Consider the following 26,188-nt stretch of genomic DNA (forward strand, 5'->3'; position numbering starts at 1 on the left):
GCGTGTATGAGGGAGAGAAAGAGAGAGAGAAGTAAATCTGGTGCATTTAACTTAAAAGTTTGTCATAGGGAAGGCTTTTTGCTTTCCCATCCTTCAAACTGGAGAACATAGAAGTAGGGCTACTGCTATGCATTTATGATTTTACTTTCAACTCACTAGTCAGGGGACAGTTAGTGACTGAGGAAAAGAAAATCAATTTATTTCACTTTCAATTGACTGGTGCATGAATTGCTACAGTCGATAGTAGGATTTTATTCGCACTTGTCTTTCAGAGCCTGCAGAGCAAAAGGAGATCCTTCAGTACACTCACAGATTCAGCAGTGGAAACTAGGCACATAATAGTAGTCCTTGAGGTGGAAGAGGCAATAGCTTCATGACATATTCATCCCCACTACCCATAAATTCAATAAAACAATCCAGAAAGGGATTCCAGTGCAATCTGTGGGCCTGTTTTTTCCTGAACAGGAGGAGGTCCGTCATCATCTGAACTTGCAAAGAGGAAGGCAATGAGCTGACTTCCCTTGATAGACTTTATTTCAGGAAGTCAATCACACTATGCCTTTCCTTTTGCTCGCACCACCACCAGAACTCTTAAGGCATGAAGTCCAAAGAGGGTATTTTGCCTCTTTGCCTTCCAGCTTTGCCAAGCCCAGAAAAAAAATGGAAAAAATAAAAAAAATTAAAAGCTTGGATTTTTTCCCTCTTAGTATTTCTAATACTGTCAGAATTGCTAAGTCAGAACTCTTATTCTTGAGATATTTCCTGGACTATATTGTCCTGATAAAAAAGTGAACCATGGCAGCTATGCCTCCCATGATGCCTCCCATACAGTTTTCCAACTGGATTATGAATTCATTAACAAATTGAGGAGCTAGCTCCACCAGAGCAGCAATTATACAGACAGTTGTCATGAGAGTGAAATTTATTAAGAGAAAGAAATGCTAATGGACTATAAAGATGAGGGAAAGAAAACCCCCAAACCCACCACAATTAATACAGCATCCCAACAGAGAAACTACATCCCTACTATTTTAAAGTAATATTTAAGTATAGTCCATTCAGCACTTATACACTGTCTCAAACTTCAAATCAGCAAGGTACATACTTCAGGGTCTTGCCGATTGTGACATAATCCTAAAGCCTCCAGTGCCAGCATTTCATGCTGTCTTATGTGGCAAGGTGGAACACTCAACACCTCACAGGATCAAGTTCAAAAAGCTTGGAGGGAAGCAGCAGTGCAGGGAAGGAGGCCTGAATCTTGGAGTGGCATGCACATCCCAACACTTCCCCTCCCGTTTCACACACAGATCCATGTGGCCTCCACCTGGCAAACCTACACTTACAAAGCTTGCTGTCTGAAAATTAAACTGTTTCTTATCTCAGTCATGTGTTTATGTCTTGGTTTCCATTTAACTGGTTTGTCTTTCTGACAAGGATGTCTGAAAACAGTGGTAACAGAAACATAATAGTTTATAAGAGCCTTAGGAGATATTACAGGGGTACCCTGGGTATATACAGAGCACAAAGGCAACATCTCCAAGCAGTAGCTGGGATCTGGCAATCCAGGCCCCGATCCTGCGCTTGGTCCCACCTAAGCGCATGCTGGCACAAGCAGGAGTTGCTAAGGACTGGGGATGGAGGCTGACCCACCTCCAGCACCCCGTGGGTCTGGGGCTGTCAGGGGTAATCTTGTAGCTCTCATTCAGGAGTGGATCATGCTCACCCTGGCTTCAATTGAAGACCTTATTATGCAGGTGAAACCCAAGGCCCAGGCCAGAAGCGGGGTTTCCCAAACACCTTGCAGAGCACTGTAGCTAAACATGGCCATGTCATTTCCAAGTACAGACAGCAGACAAGCCTGAATTTGTGCACACTGAAAACATGCAAGTTCTCAAAAAATTCAAGAGCTGCAGCTGCGGTCTCATAAGGCTCACAGCAAGTCTTAGGTTAGACAAACAGTTTTTGATGTCAACAGGAGTCAAAAGTTTCAGTGCTTCCCTTGAGGTGCTCAGCAGACAGATGAGGCCAATTGGAAACATTCTGTTTCCACAAGTCACATACTTTTTAATACTGACATTTCTTTCCTGAATATTGATGTTAGAAGTTACCACCCTTGAAATGGCTTAGCTGAAAGTTGTGCCTCTTGAGCTAAAATACTAGTATACTGATATTCATGAGCACTATGAGGGCCTGAAACATAACTCACAGGCTACTGTGTTCAATGGAACAGCTTCAATGGATCACAGATGAGGCCTAAACTCAATTCTGATTTAAATCCGTAAGAGCATTTGGTCCATTTTGAAAGAATGGCTGGGTTGGAAATACAGTGCCTATAACCCCAAGCTTTGCCCCATGCTAAATGTGTTTGCAAGTTTCTGACAATCAGCACAGCACAAAGCCACCTTCAGAAGCAAGAGAATAAAAACACCCTTACTACAATCTAACTCCAGGAAAAATATTTGGCTGAAACTTTAGATGCGACTTATATTTGCTTAAGCTAGAACAATAGGACAAAAACATCAAAATCTAGTAATGTGGTAAGAAGGAAGGTTTAGGCCTTTAAAAAGAAAGAATGGACAGACATTTGAGGTAACAAATGAAAAAAAACAAAATGCACAAACACATCACAGACATCTAAAAATAGCATTTTATACATTTTTTTGCCAGTGCTTCTCTGAGAGCAAGTTCTTTAAACAGAACTTAACAATTTTACAATTTTTTTTTAAAAAAATATGTCATCCTAAAATAGCCCATCGATCCTTACCCAAACTTTCTGTATTTCTACAAAAATAGATGCACAAACAGCTACAAAATACTGTATTCCTGAAAAGAGGCGCACTGTAGACAATGGAGAGTCTCTTTCCTGACAATTGAGACTGTTCATAAAAATATCAAGCTGAACGAAACAAAACACTGTTAAAGGAGCAGAAACGAGTTAGGTTGCCCAGCTGCAGCAGGCTCAGATGAGGGAAGAAAGAAAAGTTAGGGTTTTGTTTTTTTCCAACACTGTGGGACCCATAAACGGCCTTACAAACAAAAGGCTCAATAGCAAAACCAGAATGGTTGGCTCTTCATCTTCATGTGTGTCCTTTGCCCCATGGAGGAGTCAACGACTGTTAAATCACCCGCCCAGCTGCGCTGACTCCAGCTCTAGCTGGTCTTAATTTATCTGAGCTTCAGAACCAAGAAGTTTCCTTGTTCTTGTCCTGATGCTGTAGACCTACATTTCAGAAAAGAAAAGAATGAAATTAAATTTGATGCAGCTTTTTCCTTCCCCTCCCCAAGCAACTGAAGTAAGGACGACCAGATTTGGATTTAAAAAAGAAGAAAAGCTCCCCACAACCTACCAGCCTATTGGACTTGTTAGTAATAGTGCTATTGCTCACGGGTTTTTAGTGTATGTGGGATAAACTTTAACCACGCTAAAGTTTTAGACTGGCTCAAGTGGTTCACGACACTGATATGATGTGTGTGCTTCCTTGATTTGACCTCATTTGGAGCGTGGCATTTTTCCTGAGAGAGGCTAGCCAAATACTCTACCTCTTTTAGGAAAGGCCTCTGACACTGGAATCTCACAGTTTTTGTGGCATTTCACCTTACAGATGAGAGAGGGAAAATGTTCCTCAGCATGCAAAAAAACCCAAATAACTTCACCTACAGAGTGTCAGATTTTTAGCCAAGAACAGCTAGTACTGCCACATGGGAAAAATTAATGATTCTCAGCTTGCATTTATTATGAGTTCCTCCAATATTTTCCTTTATAAAATGTGAGGACTATCTAATAAATGTGGTGCTATATTGTGGCTTTAGCATTATAGGCTTGGAACCTGTGTTATGATCTGGGATTTCTCTGCTCCAGGGGGATTCAATCTTTGCTAGATTTACGCCCAATGGGGGGTATACCTAAAATCCAGACAATAGAGGGGGAGGTGCAGAGGAAACTTCCCAAAGAAGATACATTCTTGCTCATTTATAGGGAAAGTAAAAAGAAAAGAGGTGCAGGCACATATTTTCAGAGGTAGTAAGGTACTTAGGCTTGATTTAAAACCTGCCCCTTGAAGTTTCTAAGCCAAGTAAATCACATTTTGTGAAATAAAGGTGCACTTCATTGCTACACAGACAGCAAAGTTACAAGCAGTTAAATATTTAATGATGATCAGCATCATTTCAGAGTTGAGCTACAAAGCAATTAACAGTCACATGAAAGATGACAATATATGGCTTTATTCACAGCAGCGCCCTAAGTGGACACTTGTGTGTCCAGCAGTGAACAGATAAGAAGAATGCACAGGTATAGCATGCGAAACCCTGTTCTGTGGCCTCCTGCTCCATTTCACGTGCACTTGCACCTATTTCTTTAGATTGGAAAAACTGGAATATCCCTCAACCAAAGTATGCCTATAAAAACGTGTTCAGAGGCTCTTTACTCATTGATGATGTCTCCTTGTTGCTTCAGAATTGCTTTTTTCCCTGGCAGCATCACTCGCAGGCAGAGCTATCATAAACTGCTGTTAGTTTCCTTCAAAGTTCCCTCAAAGGTAGCGATGACAATTTTCTGTTAGTTTTCCCCTGGTGTTTACAATTTTTTTAAACAACGATGGCAAAAAAGTCAGACAGCAGAAACCTTCCTGTGTGTAAAGAAGTCATTTAAATTCACCATCAGCTCACCATTGAACACTAAAGGCCACCAGAAGCAGTGGAAACCTATGAGATAAGAAGCAGGTTATATGGCTCGTAGCAGCTTAAAAAGACAAGAAGACACACACTCCTGTTTAAGAGGACGTCTACCTGACAGTAGAAGGGAAATAACCATCTGAACAGACACCTCCCTAGTCAGGTGTCCTTGGAACAAACAGAAATAACTGTTAACAACGAGTTTTAAGGTATAGCTATAAAGTCTAAACAGCCAGAGAAAACAGTCAAAACCCCTGAAGTTGCCTTAGTTACAGAACTGAATGTGGAACACTTTCCATGCCTTTTCCTCTTTATATTCTCATCTCCTTCATGGAAAGGCTACGTGCAGTCCTAACGTCCTCCAAGCACAGCCCTGCTCCTAACTGAGAGCTTTCACTCACAGCCTGCTGCAGGAACATTTGCCTCTTAGCAAGAACACCCTTGCCTGCACTGCATGAGTCAGTACTGCCACACCAGTAAAGCTCCCCATCTCTGGGATACCAACATTATAGCTAATTGCCACACAAGCAGAATGCATGTTCTGTGGGAACATCTAAACAAATTCAATGAGTAGTGACAAACTCATGGGGCCTGTGTGAACAGAAACAACTCTACAGAAGGCAGCAAACTGACCACTCAAATTCCCTATTCAAATGACACACTGATGTACAGGCTTTTCCAAAAGCGGACATTCCACAATTAGCCAGGACTAGAAGATATTGCTTAATTATCTAAATTTAAAGTTATGTACCTCAATGTGCAAAACTCTACATGATAGCAGATGTGCACCTCAGTTTTAAGACAGACTTAAACCCCTCAGATATGCTGAAATCCTGCTCTGCTTTTAGTGTGCTGGGGCTACAGGAAGCCTCCTCCAGCACATCTGTCTAACAGCAGGACAGGATATCCTCCTAAACTCTGCAGGAGCAGGGTGAGTTGCTCTGCTGTCCTCCCCATGGGGCTGGCAGCCAGGATTCAACTGATCACCTGAAGTGCCCAGTGTGCTGGGCATCCTCCCACTCTGCTCCTGGGGCCGTAACAATCAGTTCCACTGCAAAACAGCATTTCCCCTCCCCACCTCCTGGTATTAAGTTCTCAACTGGACATGTGTACCCTTAATGTAAACATGAGGATTAGGACCCAAGGCTGTGGGATTACGGCTGCAGCAATGCTCTCTGTACTCATGCCCTGAGCTGCAGTCAGTGCTGTTAGAGGCTGACCTTGGTTTGCTTGACATCAGCGGGGCAGGGAATTGTGCCCTAAAGGACAAACATGCTGTGCTTATATCAATGTGTTTATAACAATGCTTGATAAAAACCCATACTTTCCTATTGAGCATTATAGCCTGGGAACTTCAGCTTTGCAAAGACACTGCATACCAGCAGCCATTAATGTAACAGGTTTTAATACATTTTGATGTAAACTAGCATTTTCTTTAATCCCACTTGTACCAATAAAGAAGCTTCTAAAAGGGTTAATTTGCAGCACACAATATGAGGATTAAGTCACATTTAATGGGAATCAGTTAGCTAAATCCCTCTTCATCCTCTAAAACAGGACCATGTAAGTTCAAACAGGTGTGCAACACAGATCAACACTTTGTTAGCTCTCTGAACAGTGATATGCTGACATCCCACACAACCTGCTCTGAAACATAAATTCAAACTATCCCATGCATGCAAGGTGAACTCCCTTCTAACCTTTGAAGTAATTCAGCATCATCCATTCATGAGATCAGGTATCTGACTTAGTACAGCAGAGATGCCACAACGTAGCTGGAAGAGGGTAGGATTACAGTCAGCCCGTCATGATCCCAATACTATTACTCAATTTAATTCAGCGTGAGGAATTTTGCAAATGTTTCTATAATCGCATGTGACAGTAGCACAAGAAATGTGACCCACAGTAAGGTGGGGGGATAATTTTCATATCTTAAGGGCTCTGAAAAGCAGTGTCAAATGAGCTTTTTTATCTAAATCATCTGAAACTCATGGAATCCAATATACTGAGAGCCCCACAGGTTGTTGTCTTTTATTCTCCAGGGACATACGAGCAAGGACTTCCAGAACTGAAGTTTTCTTGCCACTATAGCCTTACTCTGCTCTGGAGAAACCACTTTTATGCTGCAGAAAAAGCCAATACCAGGCTCTTCAGTTTTTAGACTCCGTTGAGATTGCTGTCTCGTATTAAAGTTAGATGTATATGAAATTCTATGTGATTATATCCTTTATAATAGATAAAAGGATTATCTTACTATTATCTAGTAGGACTATCTAGTATAATCCTACTACCTTGGAGTGAATATGGAGCAAAAAATGCTTAACATGTGCTGGTGAGTGCTGGATGTAACCCAGTGTGGTGCTTCAGCAGCTCCCTCCTCTCCCCAGTAGCACAATGCACCTTCCTTGGGATGACACCATTAGAATGTATGCAAAATATAGGGGCAATTGAGCTCCCTCTTTTCAGCACGATAATGTCTTGAACACCTGTAACCAAAGTATTTATTTCAAACATACAAGCTGCAGAGAAGGTTGAAAAGGGAGCTCAGAGCCTTCCTGCCCTTCCCAGCACGCCTCTGCTTGGAGAGCACAGGAGAGATAAGTGTGCAGGGTAAGAAAACAAATGACATAATGTCACAGGCTACTGCTACCTGCTGTGTTTCACTGCCTGCTCCCTTATTTCCAAAGCCTCATATGTCAAATTGGTGCTGCCTGGTAAGGTTTTGCTGTTGTGTTTCAATGTATGGCCAATTTGAACACTCATAAACATGTGAGTCATTGGTCTGCTGAGACCATTTGCTTCTGCAAACCACTCACACATTTACCCTCTTTCTTTCACTCCCCAGAAACTCATGGACCAAAACACACACAGCAGGCATGGGCCAGAAATTAACTGAGCAGGCCTTGTCAACTGCTTCCCGTCCTGAGTAGACAGCTACAAGACGTGTAAACCACTGTTAAGCGCTGCCAAGTCAGGATCCTAACAAAAATAAGCGTCCAACTGTAGTCCTTCACAGGAATCTTCACAAGGAGCAGGCAGCACCAAGAAAAGGCTATGTTAGCCCTGTAAGGCTAATATGGTGCTATAACCCATAGTCCTTTTTGAGGCACTGTGCTCTTACAGAAAAAGAGAAAAAGCACCTGCTTTATTAGACATACTACTACCAACAAAGTAGCAGTAAGTGAACCAGCTTGCCCAGCGCTGAAACAATTCACAGTCTAGTTTGGATTTATAGGTAAGGCAGATCGTGTTTATTCCTAACAATCCCTTACACAATTCTCAGCTCCATCTCCAAAAGATAAGTCAAATAGAGCTCTGGAAATGGACTGCTGGGGCTCCTGTCAGACCCAGGGGGCTCGTGCCCTTTACTCGTGGCAGTGACAATTTGCTTGCGTTTTCAGAGAAGGCAGCTTATTCCCATTATGGAATTTGTCAGAGGGACAAAACTTGAGATCCCAGTCTTGTCAGATTACCATTTTATACCCAAAAGCTTAAAACGTAATTCCTTTTGTATCATTGGCATGGCTGAAAATGTTATTAATATATATAAAATTGTCCAGTGTTAAGGCAGCAAGTGTCACAGTATTAAGAAGAAATTATTGGTCCCTAGTTGCTATTAATGGAGGAGAGAGAGGTTTGTATTAGGTTCATAGTACTTCATATATAAGAAACAACTTTTTTTTTATTCTCTACCAATTCTTCTCTCTGCTGCACACTAATCAAAGCAAGGAAGTACTTCTCACACATTGAATCAGTTACCTAAAACTATCAAGAAGAGAGATAAACTGATGCATAAAGGAAAAGGAAATAGAGGTGAAAATCTAGTATTTTCTTAATAAATAATATAAAGTGTTTAAGAAGTAGTAATCTGCAAGGATTGCTGCTGGTGAGAAAAATACCAAGCATTAAAAGGAGACATGAGCTTCAGGGTGGATGCGCTGGAAACTGCTAGCTGCCCATCACCCGATCACAAGCACCTACGAACAGTGAGGGCTGCTAGACTGCTCCTAATGCTGAGATGAGAGCCTCAAAGCCAGTCAAAGCTTGCAGATGCTGATACAGTTCATGAAGGCTGCCCTGTGACTAAATATCCTACAGTAAAATAAATCTAATTCACAGACCTCTGCCTAGAGTCTGCAGAAAGAAGTTTAGGTTGATGGTGAGCACAGCTCAAACAGCATCTCTACTCTCTATGTGACTCCTGGATACTACAAAGGAAGGAAATGATGATCTATTCCAATTTAGATGAGTAAGGTGCAATCCTCGTGTACTGACAAGTTATTAGTTCAGTCCTCACTGGAGCTACGTTTTGGTGAATGCACACATGAACTAGCTGAACAAGCTTGAAGCTTCCACATGGAAGTTTCATTAACCATTTCCCACAAGATTTAAACCAAAAACACCCTGCGTATCATGTTGCAACTTATTTGGCTTGAATGGGATTAAGGCAGAGAAAGGTCTCCCAGCAAAAGGCAGTGAGAGCTGGATGTTTCACAGCTCATCTGCCTTGACAGTAATTTCAGGAGCGATTCACACATGGAAGTATATTTGGAGAAGGCTCTGAAAACAAGCCTGACAAGCTTCAGCTGCAGGGAGTCCCCTTTGCTCAAATTTTTCCTGCTAAAACAAGTCACAGACACAATCAACCATCTTACCTGTGTCAAACCCAAAACTTGGCACAATGTCCACTGTTCCATGAAAGGCTCCAGCCCAAGCTGAGGTAGCGCTGGTGACAGCAGCTGGATCTGTCTTTGTCACGTCACACTCGGGAGCAGGAATCCTGGCTGCACGGACTGAAGGCATCAGCAGGGACCCGTAGCGGGGGTCACGGTGTGAGCTGGGATGGTGATGGTGCATGTGCGGATGAGGGTGATGGCGATGCATGTACATGTCATGCATGTGTGCATACGAAGGGCTCACCTGAGATGCTAAAGGATAATGCCAGGATTCGGATGCAGCAGGGGGAGGAGGTGGGGCAGTCTGATGAAGGCTGTGTCCCGGCCAGCTGCTGGGATCTGGTGTTGGGAAGGTGCCTGGTGCAGTAACAGGGAAATCGTGGTGTACTCCACTTAAGCATGGTGGAGGTGGAGGCTGATAAGAGCTGGTCCAAAATGAAGTTGGGAAACTGCTCCTTTGGCTTGAAATTGTTGAGCTTTCTGGAAGACAGGAGAGAAATGAAGTATGGCTGAAGCTGAACAACAAATTTAATGATAAAAACCCGACAATGATTTTCTACTCTCTGAAATTTGTAGCACTGAACTCAAGGCTCCTCAGAAACTACAGAATCACAGGTAGGAGGGGACCTCTTGAGATCATCTCGTCCAGCCTCCTTACTCACATGGGGTGACATGGAGCAGATTGTCCAGGACTCAGATGCAAACTCCACAACCTCTCTAGGCAAACTGTTCTACAGTTTAGCCACCCTCAACAAGTAACGAAAATTGTGTTCAATGGAGTTTCCGATTTTCTAATTTGTGCCTATTGCCTCTTGTCCTTCCAGCAAGCATTGCTGAAGAGAGCCTGGATCCTGATCTTCATTCCCTTCCAGTCAGGCATTTACATATACAGATAAGATCCTTTCTGAGACTCTTCAGGCTGGAGAGTTGCAGCTCTCTCACAATCTCGGTACAGGGATTATGAGGACAGGCTAACTGCTGACCAGACTGGAACCTATCATTTAGAAAAGCAGCTGTTGTGGCTGTATTTCTGAGGAGAGAGAACCAGGTCACGCTGCAGAATAGGAGACATCTGGCTAAAGGAAGAATACCAGATCTTCTCAAACTAATAGCATGCTTTGATGGGATAACGATCATATCTAATGCATCTCTATCCCTGGCAGTGTTCAAGGCCAGGTTGGACAGGGCCTTGAGCAACCTGATCTACTGGAAGGTGTCTCTGGCCATGGCGGGGGTTGGAACTGGATGATCTTCGGGTCCTTTCCAACCCAAACCGTTCTGTGATTCTATGATTCTATCTTACGTTACTTGCTTACAGAATAAATCACATCACCCCATAGTCAATAGGATCAGACCTGCAGAAACATCTAACTGAAAGCTTCTGTCAGAAATAAAAGATTCACTGCTCCTTACAGCTAGGGCTCAACTTACATTTAAATGGATTCCAATACCTCTATGTTATGAAATCACACCCTAAAAATTCCTCTTTTGAAGGAGCGGTTAGTGTTTTTGATGTGTAGGAAAGTATTGGCATTTCCATTCTCACAATCCTCTTGCCAGCTAATGTTTGAAAGTACTGCTTCATACAATGTGTCTTAGCTCAAATAGGGGATTTTTTTGGTCAAAGATAGAAACATAAAAATATAGGACTTCACCTCAGATGAAAGAAAAGTCATAAAAATAGCCTACAGAGAAATAAAGCCAGAGAAGTTTAATATTTGATGAGGGGAGGAATCCTCTGGTCCTCACATAACATTTACAAAAATATTTAGATTTTTTTTTTAAATGACATTTTGTTTTGCTTTGTTTAATAAGCAACTGGAATGAGACTTGGGTGAAGACACCATTGAGAATGAACAGGTTCTTCAAACGCTCCTGTCTCTCTACTTCGCTTACACAAAAATACTTTAGAAATTAAAATTCAACAGCGTTTTCGGACTCCACACCTATGATACTCATGTACCTGCTTTAAAATCCATTAAAATCACAGAAATTTTTCCACACATCAACTGGCTTTGACTTAGGCAGTTTCTTGAGCCTGATTAACTTCTAATATTGGAAATAAACTTTGCAAACACACTATGGACAAATGCAAGGAACTGCTCTTTGTGCCTCTTCAGACGCTGCAAGCTTATCTAGCAAACTGTACTCCAACACGGGTTTCTTCAAAAGGTTGCTTTTTTTTTTTAGCAATGTATTTCTATTTTAATTCATGCTAGAAGGCTGGAGAGAGCTTCAAGCATATTACAGAAGCCTCAGCACCCCTCTGAAATTGGTATTGTTCCTTGTTAGTAAATTGTTCCTTCTTACAAGGGATTAGGCTGAGACAGAGAGTGCACATGGTTTACAGTATTGGCAGCAGGGCTGACAAAAAAAAGGCCAAAACAAACTTCATGTCCAGCCTGTTGTTTTCCTCACTTAACAGAGGAGCAGAGCTTGACAAGTGCCAGCATTCTGGAAAATTAACCTGCGTAATCAAGAGCTTTTGGAAACAATCTGGCTGTTATCTGCATGGAAAAGTCCTAAATCTGAACCATCCCACTTCAAAAAACAAAAGCTCAGAAAACCACAAAGTACCTTCAGGACAATTTTAATATCAGGAAAGAACACTTTAAACCACTGGATTTGCCAACATGAATTCATTGCAGGTTGTATAACAGCTTGGCTTTCCCAATCACGCAGAAGGTCTATGCCACAGAAAGCATGTTCGGTCATCTCCATTTTTCAAACCTGTGCACATTTCATAATGCCATTACCACTGTCAGATACTGCCATGGACACTGAGACACCACTGAGTGCAACTGCAGGGGCCAACCTCACTGGTCAAGGGCAGTCACGTCACTGGAGATACAGCATCCATCCAGGTTATATAAACATGCAAAAAACTTCATCCACCCTGAGTGCTTACAGAGGATGCTATTAGTATTAAGTGTGCAGCAATCCCATCAACAAGAACCATCTCTGTGTTGAACAATCCACAACCACCATCCATTTCCATGGCGTTTGAAGTGTCTCCTTTCCATCCCACCTTTAAAACAGAAAGCACAACCTATTATCTTTACAGATACCTGGCCTCTATGGGACACGGCAATGGAGAAACAGCCATTTCAGCCGTGTTCTTGAGAAAGAAAAGAACTGATCTGAATAGATTCCATGGCCTTTCAGGAGAGGGTAAGGAGGCATTTAACAAAAACTCCCTGCCAAGAAAGATGTTACAGTTACCACAATTTCCTATTCTAAGCACAGGAAGGCAGGAAGATGGCAACATCTCGTATACCACAAAGTGGTGACTAATGTAAATGTTCATGGTGAATGTCCGACACACACTGAAAACTCCCCAAAGCGCACATGCTGTAAAGAAGCCAATGTATGGAATTTTCTGTAGTTAACATTACTTCCCAGTTATGGCAGGGAAAATAAAAAAAAAAAAAAGAAAAATAGAAAGAAAAAGCCCCCAACACTTTCATTAGGAAAAACATGTTGATTAAAATGCCATGAAGGTATCATTAGTTTCCTTAGGCCCGGAAAAGATTTCAGGTAAGCTACGCCTACAACTGAACATCCAATGTCCGTGCTGCCAAAGTTTTACAATAAGTCAGGTTTAAAGTTAATTTTAGCCTAAACTGATAAGTATTTTCAACATACGGGTTGCTGTCTCTTTTCAGGACTTCAGTTTCTATTTTCTAAACATATACAAAATCCCTTCTTGACACAAATCTCCTCAACAATATCACCTTAATGAGGAAATTACAATTTGCTCTTCCATCAGGACACTAAAAAAAAGACAAACCCAACAACACAAGATAAAAAAAAGCAGAAAACATTATTAAGCCCTCCTTTCAATTAGAGGAGAAAGAGTACAGTGAGCTGAGTAGCCAGTTCATGCCCACCTACATTCCATTTAAATTTATACCTTCCAAAAGAGCTACTGAAAATGCAAAAGCTTTTTAATTTATCTTTAAGTAATTTATTGACAAAAATTCCAAGTACCCATGAAGGGTATTTATAAAATATCTTCAAGTTAACGATATTTAAACTGCTTTAGGTAATGGGATACAAATTCACATTCATCTGCTGTAACTGAGCATCTCTGACGCAAACCAGAAGACCGAGTTGTTAGCATTGTTCTTTCATCACTTCCTTCAAGCAGGCATGTTTCAGAACTCATCTGGGCCTGATAAAACTCTTGTCAGCTTCTCTTCTCTGGAGAAGCAAACACCCGCATCTTCCTCAGCCTCCACAGCACAGAACCAAGCATCCCTGCTCAGCAGCCTCCCCGGGGATTTTCATACCGCTTCAGCAGGTGCAGCAACAGCAGAAGGCATATCCCCTTACTTTATTCCCAGAAGACTTTCAGGACATGCAGACCTCTATTCCCCACTGATGGCATAGGGCACACGGGGTCAGGAGGCAGCATGACTGAAGAACCTTTACGTCAGGCCACGCTGTCCCCTGCAAAGCCCCCTGGGGAGGGCTGTGCAACCGCAGGGCAAGCCAAGGGAAAACAGCCGGGTCTGTCTGAGGCCAGAGAGAAGACACACAACCCCATCCATGGTATGCCTCCAAGCTCAGTGAAGAGGGCTTGCTGTAGGCATGGTGCCTCTGGGGACTGCCTTGATCCCATCTCTAAAACATTTATAGCCTGTCTGGGCCATTTATAAATGCTTCAGTCTCCTTTTTAGTAAGCATAGGTTCAATCCTGCTCTCAGTCGAGTCAACGGAAAATTTCCTATTAACATTAATGGTCCCAGCTCAAGCCATGAATTCCTCTAGCTCCCCAGCCATTTGTGCTGACCTTTGCTTAAACTTCCTCGGAGTTGTCATCATTCTTCTGGAAAGCAAGTCCTTCTGTGCTATTTTTCTCTTCACAGTGGTTTCCAAAAATTCTGTCTCTCTTTATTATCTGTGACTTTCATCAACAAACTCTCACCTCCACATCACAGATTATGAACACCCTCACTCCTACAAGGATCCTCACGGTACCTTTCTCACCCAATCTGATGTGAGGCCATGGCTCACAATATTTAGTTCGTGTTCCTTTGCCAGTCCACATAAGGACATGATCAGAAATAATGCAGCTGTGGATCTGAAAAATTACCCAGACTGCCACATTCAACAAAAAGAAAGAGCATCTTATGGCACGCTTTCTCCAGTCACCACTTCTAAAATCTTATCTGTCTTATAGAAGGTCTACCTTCTATATCTGACAAGATCTGCTTTTTGTTACTTTGTTCTTGCTTATATGCATAATAAGACATAAATGTTACTGCAGCGTGCAAATGCCTTGCAGTACCTACCACTTTTCTGCTCCCTGCTCAGAAGCAGAGTAACATCATCCCCATTTTACACACCGAAAACCAGTAACAATGGCTGTGTCTCTCCCATGAGCTCTGCCTATGGGCAGGCTGCACGCACCACACCACACCACACGGCTGCAGCCATGCTGGCCAGTACTTGCACTTGAGCCTGTTCCAGCCTGTGCTGGCTCCTCCACACCTGGAAAGCAGCCACGGATGAATCTTAATCACCTGGCAAAGTCACTCGAAAAGGCTGCATGGGTCTCCTCACGTTCAAGGCCAGCATCCCAAACAAGCTTTGCTCTTGTCTCACAGGCCAACTTTCACACTTGAAGCTTAAAAATAAGGCTTCAACCTCCACCAGACATTTGCGAAGCCTCGTGAGCTCTGCCTTGCTCCTCCCAGGCCTCAGCAGAGCCACAGGTTGTGGCAAGAGAGGGAGACACCTGTTTCTTTCCTGCCTTTGGTGCCTCTTTTCCCTATTAACACTTCAGATCACTCAACCCCAAGAAGCCCCTCAGTCCTTTCAGATTTGAGGGGATTTTTCCCCCTCCACAGGGGAGCAAAATTTCAGCTGCAATGCAACATGCATTACCACGACACAGACTGGATAAGTCACAACACAGAGAGCAAGTTATTGCTCCTCTTACCTCTCCACAGAGGACTTAGCCCTGCCTTGCTCTTGGTAAGGGCAGTTTCTGGATTGAAGCTACTGGCTTGGCTCAAAGCTCTTGAAAAGTGTTCATCCACAACTGAACCAATGTCTCCCTGGAAGTACGTGAAAAGGACGCAGCGAGAGTTAAGGTACTCCATTTCGGCAGGCTGGTCTTTCTCATCCTCCTCTTGCTTGCTGGGAAGGGTCACTTCCAGAGACTCCTGCATCTTGTTGTATACAGCTAACTTCTTCTGGGATTAAACACAAAACAAACAAGACACGTATTGGCGATGGCACTGAGTGCAAGTTCAACATCTGGTTTCCTTAAAGAAAAATAACTGAATACATTGAATATTCATTTGATAATTGCAGTTGGAATACAGGGATATTTTGCACTGACATTTCACTAAGAGGAGATAACCAGTGCCACTTTGAGGCTTTATTCCTCGTACACAAATGGACCTGCTTCTTAGACATATTTCACAACCACTATTTACTAGCAACCACTTTCACTCAGTATCTTCAAAAGAAAACAGACAGGCTCTAACATTTCACTCCTGACTCACACCTGGAAAGGATATTCCCAACAGCAAAGGCCGCAGAGGTCAAGTACAGCCTTATGGAAGGGTGGCCAGATACACAGCATCTGCATTTCACCCGTCCAGCTGAACATGCACCAGGTTTTGCCAGGAGCACTCCCAGCACTGAGAGTACATGGCCCTCTGGACTCCATACATCTACTCACTGCTGAAAGGGTAAAGACAGGAGAATTCAGTGCTTTCTGAAACATTTTCCAGTGTATTATCAAAGTCCTCAAAATACATAAATTTCCACTCACTACCAAGAATTTTTTAGTGATAGGAATCTATACCTTAGGGTGCTGATTGGGGTTGGGGGGAAAGTTTGGAGTGTTTTATTGTTTTGGGGTTGGGATGAGGAGTTTTTTCTCTTTTCCAGTTTTCTTTATATTTTTTAACACCAGCTTGTGGAAAAAAAGGACAAAAATGTAAGTAATAAAAAAATTAAACATGTGATGTGGAGGAAGGAGGGGATTGACAAGTCTGCAAACACATGCAAAAAAACCTGCCCCAAACCAAAAACACAGAGAAGCATATAAGAAATAAAACCCACACAAGCCATCTGTGAATGGCTATTTCAGAATCTTCTCTCTCTCTCAAATCAAACCTAAATGTCAAAATAAATGTGTGTGAAGATCCATTTTCCATGGAACATGTTTTTCAGATGTTCCACTTTACAACTGTTTTCACAGAAAAAAATCTCCCCACAACAGTCAAGCTGCAGGAATCATAGCTCTCAGCTAGCTAGCCATTTCCACAGCTGACTTTGCACAAAGCAGCGTCAGGAACCCCAAAACCACTACGGCACATATGTAGTAGTATTTCATAGCTTTTCTATAAAATTTCAGTTTGACTTATCTTTTATGGCTTGCTTGGCAACACTTTGGCACCATCAGATTCTCTTTAATTTTATGGCTTTTTTCCCTTTTTCCAAGGTTGCTCTATAGAAAAAAATAAATAACTAAACAGTCTATAAAGTTCCATTTATACATTTGTCCAATTTAGAAATAAGTGAAAGTCCTTTTCCAATCTTGTATGCCACCAATATATTTACAGCCAATGCTTTCTAAAATCTTATAAGCTGAGATAAATTAGCTCATTGTAATACAAAATAGACAGTTATTTAACAAGATAACTGTAAGAAAGAGCTGTTGACAAGCGGAATTAAAACCTGTAATAATAAAAGCTTACAGCAACTAAGCAATGTATCTGACATTACAGTAGGTTAAATGATAAACATAAGCCAACTCAGTAATACCTTTAATTCTAATGCTGCTGCATGAACTGCAATGAAGATGTAAGTAATTTTATTTTACAGTTTGGGATATCCAGACAACAGTCCGGAATTTAATTAAATCTGTGCTTCACAAAGCAAGTTATACCATGGCTCTATTTAGTACAGTATTACTTATTTAGATTTATAGTTTTATTTGAAGATCCCGTAATATATAAATAAAAACCGTGGGATTCACTTAAAAAAAACCCTAAACAAACAAAACCAGTGATGGAAAACACAAATCAAAGGTTTTACTAGAAACTAAAATTGCAAAAATGAAACACAATCTGAGGCTCTGAAACAGATTTTTGCAAATGCAGATTTCGGGGTGACCTATAGTTGTTTTTGTAAATGCAAACAAACAAAAAGCATCCTCATATTTGTTCCTGAAGTGCTTACTAAGATATCACTCATATCTTAGTAAGTCCATAAGTACAGATGTTCTGCTACATGGTTTTGCCGTGAAGTAGTAGCAGAATGATGGGACCTTAGCAAGACAGAAATGGTGATAACAGTATAGCATATACATGAGACATACGCATTAGAAATCTGTAACTCATCTACCTCAGTGACTTGACAATTCTTAAAGGTGCATGATAACCCAGATCCTCCTTAAAATGCAGGACAAGTGATTGGGAAGGGTGGGGTTTTCAGTTCCAGTTGGGTTTTGGTATTTAAGTAGAGACAAAGTATGAAGGAGATCCTCTATAGAAGTCTAAATAGATATTGATCTATTTATTACATCTTAGGTGGACTGTATATGCCAGACCTTACATCCATGCAACACACTTTAAAAGTCACTTCTATCATTATAGGTACGCTATTTGCATTTATAGTGCAAGTATGCAAATACATATACAAGCACGCAATTATATACAGAAACACGTCATTTAATATAGCCTCTGGCTTGACTTGGTTATCAGGAAGGAAGTCTTTCAATGTTCCTATATGGAGACTGGAGCTCAGGAAATTAAAACTTATCTCCAGAGTCGCTTCTCTGTGCAGGAATGTTCCCCCTTCCATGGCCTAAGAATCTAATTCATTTTCCACTTCAACTCTCTTCTCCCCAGTCCATGGGAAGTCATTACAAGATACTCTGAGCACTCGCTGCATTTGAAAACACCAAATCTGACCTCTATTTTTTTAATGTAAATAAAATATGGTTGTACTGATGGGCAAGATCTAATTAATTTGTATTTCAAGAAGAAACTATCAGCCTGTAATTACAGCACTCTTTAAATAAGAGACTACAGTGAGATAAAGTAACTCAACAAGTTTTCTTTCTATGCAACATATATACATCCTTTCCATTGTATACGTCTTTTAATAATAATGTATTTTCTCCCCCTAACTCCTTTAAAATACCCTGTCTGCAAACAAATTCCATATTGCTTGTTCTGACCTTAGCAGTAATCTTCTGATAGCATTTCTGATCACACTTGTGTGAGTGGAAAAGTATGCAAGATCATCAAGCCAAATGAATTTGTCCCATCATCGGGAGTAGGGTGGACAAAAACAAACACAAAAAAACAGGTCAGGTTTCTGGTAACTAATCTGGACCAGCCCAGTTTCACTTGTACTGCTCTCATACAGACAATTCTGGCACATATTTAAGTAGCCAAAAGTATCTGTAAGATATTTACAAAGAGTATTTTCTGTCTAAACACAATGTTATTTCTTGCCTATGTTCAGATCCCCAATGCTTTAATATATTCATGAAATCCACCTCTCTCTTCCTTACAAGAGATTGACATTATAAACAGCCTCTGAAGAACAAAACAAAACAAATAAACAAGATCTCATCTTGGCCAAGACTCAGAATACAGAGCTACTGTACATACTGCGTACTGGGAAATACAGAAATTCAGTATCTATAGCACCTGATGTCAGCTTAGATAATAGATCCCAGTTCATGGCTGAAGGATGAGTGGTATAACCTCTGAGTAAACCGTGATGTACAGCATGGGCTAAATTTAGCTTAAATCAACATTATTTTAGTTATTTCATATATTCACAATCAGGCTTTACCAAAGAGAGTTTAAACTCTTAACTGCAAGTTGTCTAACAAAAGGAGACTAAAGGTTAACAGCAAATCACTGCTAATATGGGAATATTAAAGAGAAGGTTTATGCTGGATAAGTACCATCCTCTTTTCTGAAGGAAAACTGACCACTTTTTGACCAAAAAAGCATGTGATCCATAACCTGACACAAAACCCCCGTCTTGAAAGATTCCTGTTATTTTTTGACATACCCTACCCAGAACCAAGCAAAATGGTTCCCATGCAGTTAAATTCTAGCCACATTAAAGCCAATGGCAAAAGTCCAACTGACTTCAAGGGTCCCAGATCTCACCCAGGGTGTCTGGTAAAAATGTCAGAACATTCCTCTTCGCAAACTGAAAAAACCCCTCACTTCCAGCTGAAACCAGCTAGTAGGCAGCAAAACAGTCAAACAGCCAAGCACAGCTGAGAACAGAGAGAGTTTGAGTTAAGCCAAGTTTGCATAAGAAATTCAAGCCAGCTCTTATTTTTCATATAAGCTAGTTGCCTATTCCTACAACTTATTATCTCAATACATGCCATCATACAGCATATGGTCCTTTACGCTCCCGAGCATGAAAGTCTGGTGTGCCTGTGGCCACCTGTTACAGATTTTCCATTAAGAGAGAAAGAACAGAAACCAAAAATAAAGAATAACTGCACTGAGGAAACACTATATGACCTCCTATCCTGAGAAAAAGGCTGTGATTTGACATAAGCTTCTGAGAAGGAATTTCAGCAACAAACCCGAGGCAAATCATGGACAGTCCTCCATTTGTAGAGCTGTCTTCCAAGCAAGCTCTTATTGATAACACAGAAAGTATTCAAGGAAGAAGACAATTTCAAGCAATCAGGGCATTGATTGCTGCACTCGAAAGTGGCATTTATGGCAAGCCCTGAAAACATGGAATTCTTACTTTGACCCTCGCAGATGAGCAAGACAAGAGCAAAGCCACATGGCTGCTTTCAGGTGAGCCACTGGATTTGTAGCAGTAGAGTTCTTAGCTCCTGTTATGCCCTGCTGATAGAGGGAAGTGGTGGGAAAAGAATGAATTCATACATCTTTTGCTGTACATCTATCCAGAGGTATAGCCATTAAAGTCTAAAGTTCTGTTTTTATGTAGATAGAGGAAGATCAAACAGAATTTGGTCCCAACCAGACAGACAAAGTAAAATAAGCCATTTTTTAAAAAAATCAGCAATATCTTGTGGGATTAAACAAAACAAACAACAAAATCCCCTTCATGAGGCAAGACTTAATCCAGATTCTACATGCTGTAATCCTGAGAGTAGCTTTTAAAGGTGAGTTATACAGGTCTGATTCAGCTTTCAGGGAAGTCAGTAGCAGGAACACCACCAGGCTTCAAAATAAGCCTTGAGAAAGCACCAGAACTACAATAACTGAACGTGAAGCCATGTTTTGCAGTTACCTGCTGTGGTATGTATAAGCAGTATAATAACCCCGTTATCAAAAGTTGTGAGCCTGTGATACAAAGATACTTCAATGAAAAATTAAGTTGCAATACATGAGTCAGGGTTTAGCTACAGCCAGCTGACACGTTAAATGCAAACTGTCCTTGCCTGAAACGTTGTTAGTTTTTAAGGAAGAGTTCAGTTAGTGACCTAATTTGCTAATGTAGACAAGCCCTTATCTGGAAAAAGCCTGTCTACAGCACTGCCAGCAGAAAGTCTGACTTGAGCATATCACAACTCTTTGATGCAAGACTTGATTTAGCAGGGATGGTGTTGGCTGAGCTCTCTACATCCACATACCATGGAGAAATTCCAAAACTACCATTTACTGTAACTTCCCATTTCAAAGGTCTTAGGATCAGCTATTAGTGAGCCAGGGTGAATCCTACCTTAGCCTCGGCTCTGAAGCTTGCTATTGACAGGGCAAGCCATCACGGTGTTTTGTGAGCACCAAGAATACAACAATTCTCACCAGTTACATGTTTCCAGAGTCTCTTCGAATTAGCAGCTCTGTCACACCCATTCCTCATGCAACCCATAGGAAAGCCAAAACTTACTACTACTATAGATGCACAGCCCCTCAGGAAAGAGTACGATGAAGAGCATTTTAAATCCACCATTCTGTAGGGCTTTACCCTCATGCAGGCTCCTTACCATGCACAGGAACACATTCATATTATAACACAAGCAACACACTCCCTCTGCCTTTTGGCAAAGCTATATGGACCCCCAAATTCATCTGCAGAATGAGGGCTGCTCCTATTCTAGTCAGCTCCTTCTGGCATCGTATGAGCATGCATATAGCCATAATCCACTTGCTCCCCTCCAGCAAACACCCTGGACTTCAGCAATCTCAAAGATCTAAGGCGCTAAGCCTCCACTCCTATTAACATTCAATAGGAATTCAGGCTTCAATCCATTAAGTGCTTTTAAAAAAAAAATCCCATCTAAATTAATTTGCCAGCAAGTCCTTTCTTGGCTAAGGACTGGTGAAAGCTAAGCTTCCAGAAACCCCTGCATTTCTGTGCAAGGCAAAAAGCAGTTCTGTGCAAGGCAAAAAGCAGTTCTGTGCTCATTTTAAGGGAGTGAGAACTAAAGACAGAAGTGTGGGAATAACTTCGGAGCGGAGTGACTTTAAAAAGGCACGATGGACCATCCCCTAAAAAAGCTTTGTCACTTCTGCACAACCTGGGTGCATCATTTAAAAGCAAGCCAAGATCTACTAATTAAGAAAAAAAGAAATGACCATTCAAACCCCCTTCACTGCAGAGCAGCGACATAAACCACACGCCTGATAGAGGCACTTCTCCCGACCTATGTATGCAGCACACGACCTATAGAAACACGATGAGCTTAGTTCTCCAAAGAGACATCGTGGCCCAGAACTTGAGCCTACACATCTGCATCGACAGCTCCGCAGCTAAGGAACTTGTGTTGCTCTTTAAAGGATACAAAACTGATACCAAAAGCTGGCATAACCAATTAGACGTTTGTGACTGATTTATTACAAATACCGATGGAGGCGCACAAGCTTTATTTAGAATAACACACCTACATCTCCTCACGCTGAGAAGGCAAGGAAAGCCAACAGGAGCACAGCACAGAGGAGCTTCTCCTTTCAGAAAAAGGAAATAGTACCGAGAGACACCAGAGTAGTACAATATCGGAAAATGCTTTGATGGAGTCCTCGGGTATTTAAGGGTGAGCTCCACTTTATCAGCTCCAATGCAGAGCCTTACTTTTAAGATATCCCACTAATTCTTATTTCTTTGCTGTTATTTTTAAACCACAACTTTAATTGCGTCAAAGAACATTCTTTCAAATGGTCATCATCCTCATGAAGAGCGCAGGAGTGTTTTACATGTTGAACACATGTGTGAGAAGAAACAAAAACCTGGCAACAGATTCTTCATCCTTCTTTCTTCTGCTCTTTACCAGTTGATTAAATGTCCCTGACAGGACAATTCTGTCAGAAACTTGCAAAATGTTGTATGTTACCCAAACAATAAATCTTTCCACTACAGCTATAGATGCATAAGGAGTTCATTCTATGGTTACTTTTTTTTATTATTATTATTATTTAAAAAACACTGGATTCAAAGAAGAATACATAAACTGCTCTAAAATTTGCAGCTGTTAGAATTAGAGGGTGCAACATTTTTAGTTCAGCACTGACAGCTTGGTTTTCCCGTCTGTCGTTCAACCAGTTTGTGAAGACCCTCCAGCTCTAAATACTTCAGGAAAGCTGGTGCAAGCAGGATTCACTAAAGCAAATTCTTATTAATACGTAGCACAGCAAGGTTTAGAATGGTTTTTTGGTGGTAACGGAGTATACAGTGCTGGCCACGATTCCTGAGCTGCATTGGCTCAACAGAGCTATCTACGGCTCTTGCTTTGCATATCTACCTCCACTTTTCTTAAGCAGCATAACCCACAAGAACTCAGTTTATTTAAAACTCTGGCGTTCATTAAGATGCCTCTGGGACGCTTCTTGTATGGTGCTGCTTTCAGCTGGTGGAGAAACTTCATGATTCTGTTTAAAAATACAAAGCAATTGCACTTGAGCATGACACAGCTGCTAAGGATCGTTTAATAGATTTTCCTGTACTATGTGTTCGACACTCCAGATCTGGAAGACAAATACAGCCCATTGCATACCGAGTTAAGTACCAAAAAGGTTTTGATTGCTGTTTTCTACTTCTAGGTCTCTTACTCAAAGAGTTGAGTTATTTGAGATGGTTTGTTTATCACATGGTCTAACAACTGGAGATCCAGATCCTTACATACAAAGCTAATAACTAAAATTACTGAACAGATGTAAGCTGTGACCTAGATTGAAGAAGAAATAATAACAAAGACACCCTGCAACAGACACAACTCACAAGTTTCCAGAGCTAGCCTTTACACAGAACAACACGAGCAACCTGGGGTATCAGTTCTGCAAACAGGCTCTTTCTCCCATCAATAAAGAGAAAAGCCAACAACACACAGTAGGAATTTTAATGTTTTAGCCCATATTCGTGTCTCCCAAGCAAGCTGATATTAGGGGTCACTTCCCATGTACGGAGAAAACAATCTTCATGGATAATAATGATAAAACCTTATGGAATGCAGCAACAACCAAAAAATGTATTCTCAGATGACTACATTAGGGCCAAGTCAATATTAGTCCCATTTCACCCACGCACTGCATAGTCTAAAAATGCTGTCAGCCTGATAAGAATTTCCTGATTCACTTAAAAAAACCTGAAAAATACATCTGATCACCAAACTCAGCTGGAACCCCGCCGGAGCCGATCTTCCAGGAGAGCCGGGACGGGCGGCGCGGCGCGCCCCGTCCGTGAGGAGCAGAGCGGTTCCCTCCCGCCGGCGGGCGGACGTTCCGCCCGTGTCCGCGTCCGCGGGCCGCGCCGCACCGCACCGGCGGGCAGCAAAGGCGCAGCGCTGCGCCGGCAAAGCTGGTGAGCGGGGAAGCTCAGCAAGTAAGGGGGGACGGAGGAGAGGAACGGAGGGGGAGAAGGCAAGAAATAACTTTCTCCCCTTTCACCCTCCAGCCGCACAAGCCAACACCCGTCGCCCAGCTGTTAAAAGTAGTTTTCTTTTTAAAGCAAGGTCTTACCAGGCACCGCTGCTCTGGGGCACCCTCACCAGCTCCCCGCATCTCCAAATCAGGCCGGGGGCTGCATAGCGCATCGCTGGCTGGCCGGAGGTCTCCGCCCCGGCCAGCCAGCAATGCGCTTTGCACCCCGGTAAGGGGGGTGATGGGGGCCTCCCCAAAAAGCCCCACTCCCAGCTCGCCTCACCGCCACGACTTGCACGGTGCCCCGCGCACCCCGTCGCTCCCGGGTGCTCACCTGCGGGCAGCCCGCCGCGTGCGCGCCCAGACAGCGGGTGGCCCCGCACGCCGCCGAAGCGGGCTGCTGCATGGCCACGTCCGAGCAGCTCATGGCCGCGGCCGCCCCGCGCAGCCACCGCCGCCTCCTCCTTCTTCTTCTTCCCCCTTCTTCTTCTTCCTTCTCTCCTCCGCACAGGGCGGCCGCGGCGGGGCGCCGCGCAGCCCGGGCTGCCAGCGCATCTTCGGCCGCCGCCGCGCCCCGCGCCCGCACTTATAGCAGGGCGGCGGTGGCGGAGCCAGCGCGGAGCACCCCGGCGGCGGCAGAAGCGGCGGCGGGGCCGCAGGGGCGGGGACCGGGGCCGCGACCGCGCCCCGCCCGCCCCCTTCTCCCGCAGCGGCTCCACGGGCGCGCAGCACCTGCCCGTCCCGTCGCCTGCGGGCCAGAGCCGGGTTTTAGGCCGTGAGAGGCTTGGCCAGGTTTAGCAGCGAGGGCCACCCGCAGCCAAGTGTCACCTGCAGCAGCCGAGCTTCCACCTCCATCCAGGGATCCAGCCTGGAAATTCATCTGGGAGGATAGAGGAAGGCACTTGTCCTGCAGGAGGTGGCAGGTTGGATGCAGTTTCAACTAGATCGGGAAGTCACTCTTTCCTCCCAACATTTGGTCCACAATGTGTAAAAAAAACCCCTAAAAATCAATAAATCAAGTGTATTGCTTTACTTGAAAAATATGTGTAAAACCAGGAACTGGTGGTAATGGCTCCAGTCCTACTCAAATATAGTCATGGCACATTTTTGCCAGTAAGCTGCCCTAATGCAGGCTTTTGCTACCATCCCTCACATGGAAGAGACTACGTGTGTGGCTTGTTAGCATTATCCCAGCTTATGAGCCTGGGCATGACTTGTTTGCTTGTTTGCTCTTGTTTTCATTTGACCTAAAATGAATTATTCACAAGTTTCTTTTTCACAAAATTTGTTTTGAAGTTTACCTACACTGAGTAGTGGCCAAAAATCAAAGCCTTCATCCAAAAATTCTGAGTTCATACTCTCTCTGTTTATACATACACAAACACACACGTCTCCCTGGCCAGAACAGTTAGATGAATACACAAGGTTAAAATAGCTCAGTCTGACCCTGGTAGGATTCCCTGTTTATAGAAAGCATTTCTCCAAAACATTCAACTGCAATACTTTAAAACAAGATTCAATTTCCTGCAGGCATGGTTAGCTTTTTTCTCTTTTTTTCTTTTATTTCTTTTTTCTGTTTTCTCAGATTTTGAGCATGGAGATTTTAAGGTAGCTATGTACTCTTTTAATAGCACTCTGGTAATTTTCTTTTCCTGTTGCATTTTGTATATCTACCTAAATGGATTCTATCTTAAGTGTTAACATTTGCAGCCACTCAGAAGTTTCCACAAGGGTACAATACACATGCAGCATATGCTTGGCTATACTAAATGCACGGGCTTTTGAGTGGTTTCTTCAGGGAAACAGAAAATCCAAGTGCTGATTGCTGTCTGCAGATCTCTGGTCGATCCGGGCTCTATTAATTTCAGGAATCTTTTTTTCCGCTTGTTTTTTACTGCAACAACAAGCCTAAGGGCAGAATGTTATCCGGACAGCAAGGGGCTGGCAGCCATCGGTTGGCAATAACAAGTACCACCTCCTGAAGTCCTCTGTTCCTGG

General features: G+C 42.6%; 1 protein-coding gene across 1 annotated transcript; it reads right to left on the bottom strand.

Moving 5' to 3' along the window:
* Positions 1 to 3,176: 3,176 nt before the first annotated feature.
* Positions 3,177 to 24,617, bottom strand: VGLL3 (vestigial like family member 3; the record flags this gene model as incomplete). The annotated part of the gene is made up of 4 exons (XM_080612973.1): positions 3,177 to 3,220; positions 9,330 to 9,830; positions 15,298 to 15,553; positions 24,525 to 24,617. 4 exons carry the CDS (start codon positions 24,615 to 24,617, stop codon positions 3,177 to 3,179), a joined length of 894 nt encoding a protein of 297 aa, XP_080469099.1.
* Positions 24,618 to 26,188: the final 1,571 nt, after the last annotated feature.

Source organism: Psittacula echo (genome assembly GCF_963264785.1).
Source record: "Psittacula echo genome assembly, chromosome: 3".
Classification (NCBI taxonomy): domain Eukaryota; kingdom Metazoa; phylum Chordata; class Aves; order Psittaciformes; family Psittacidae; genus Psittacula; species Psittacula echo.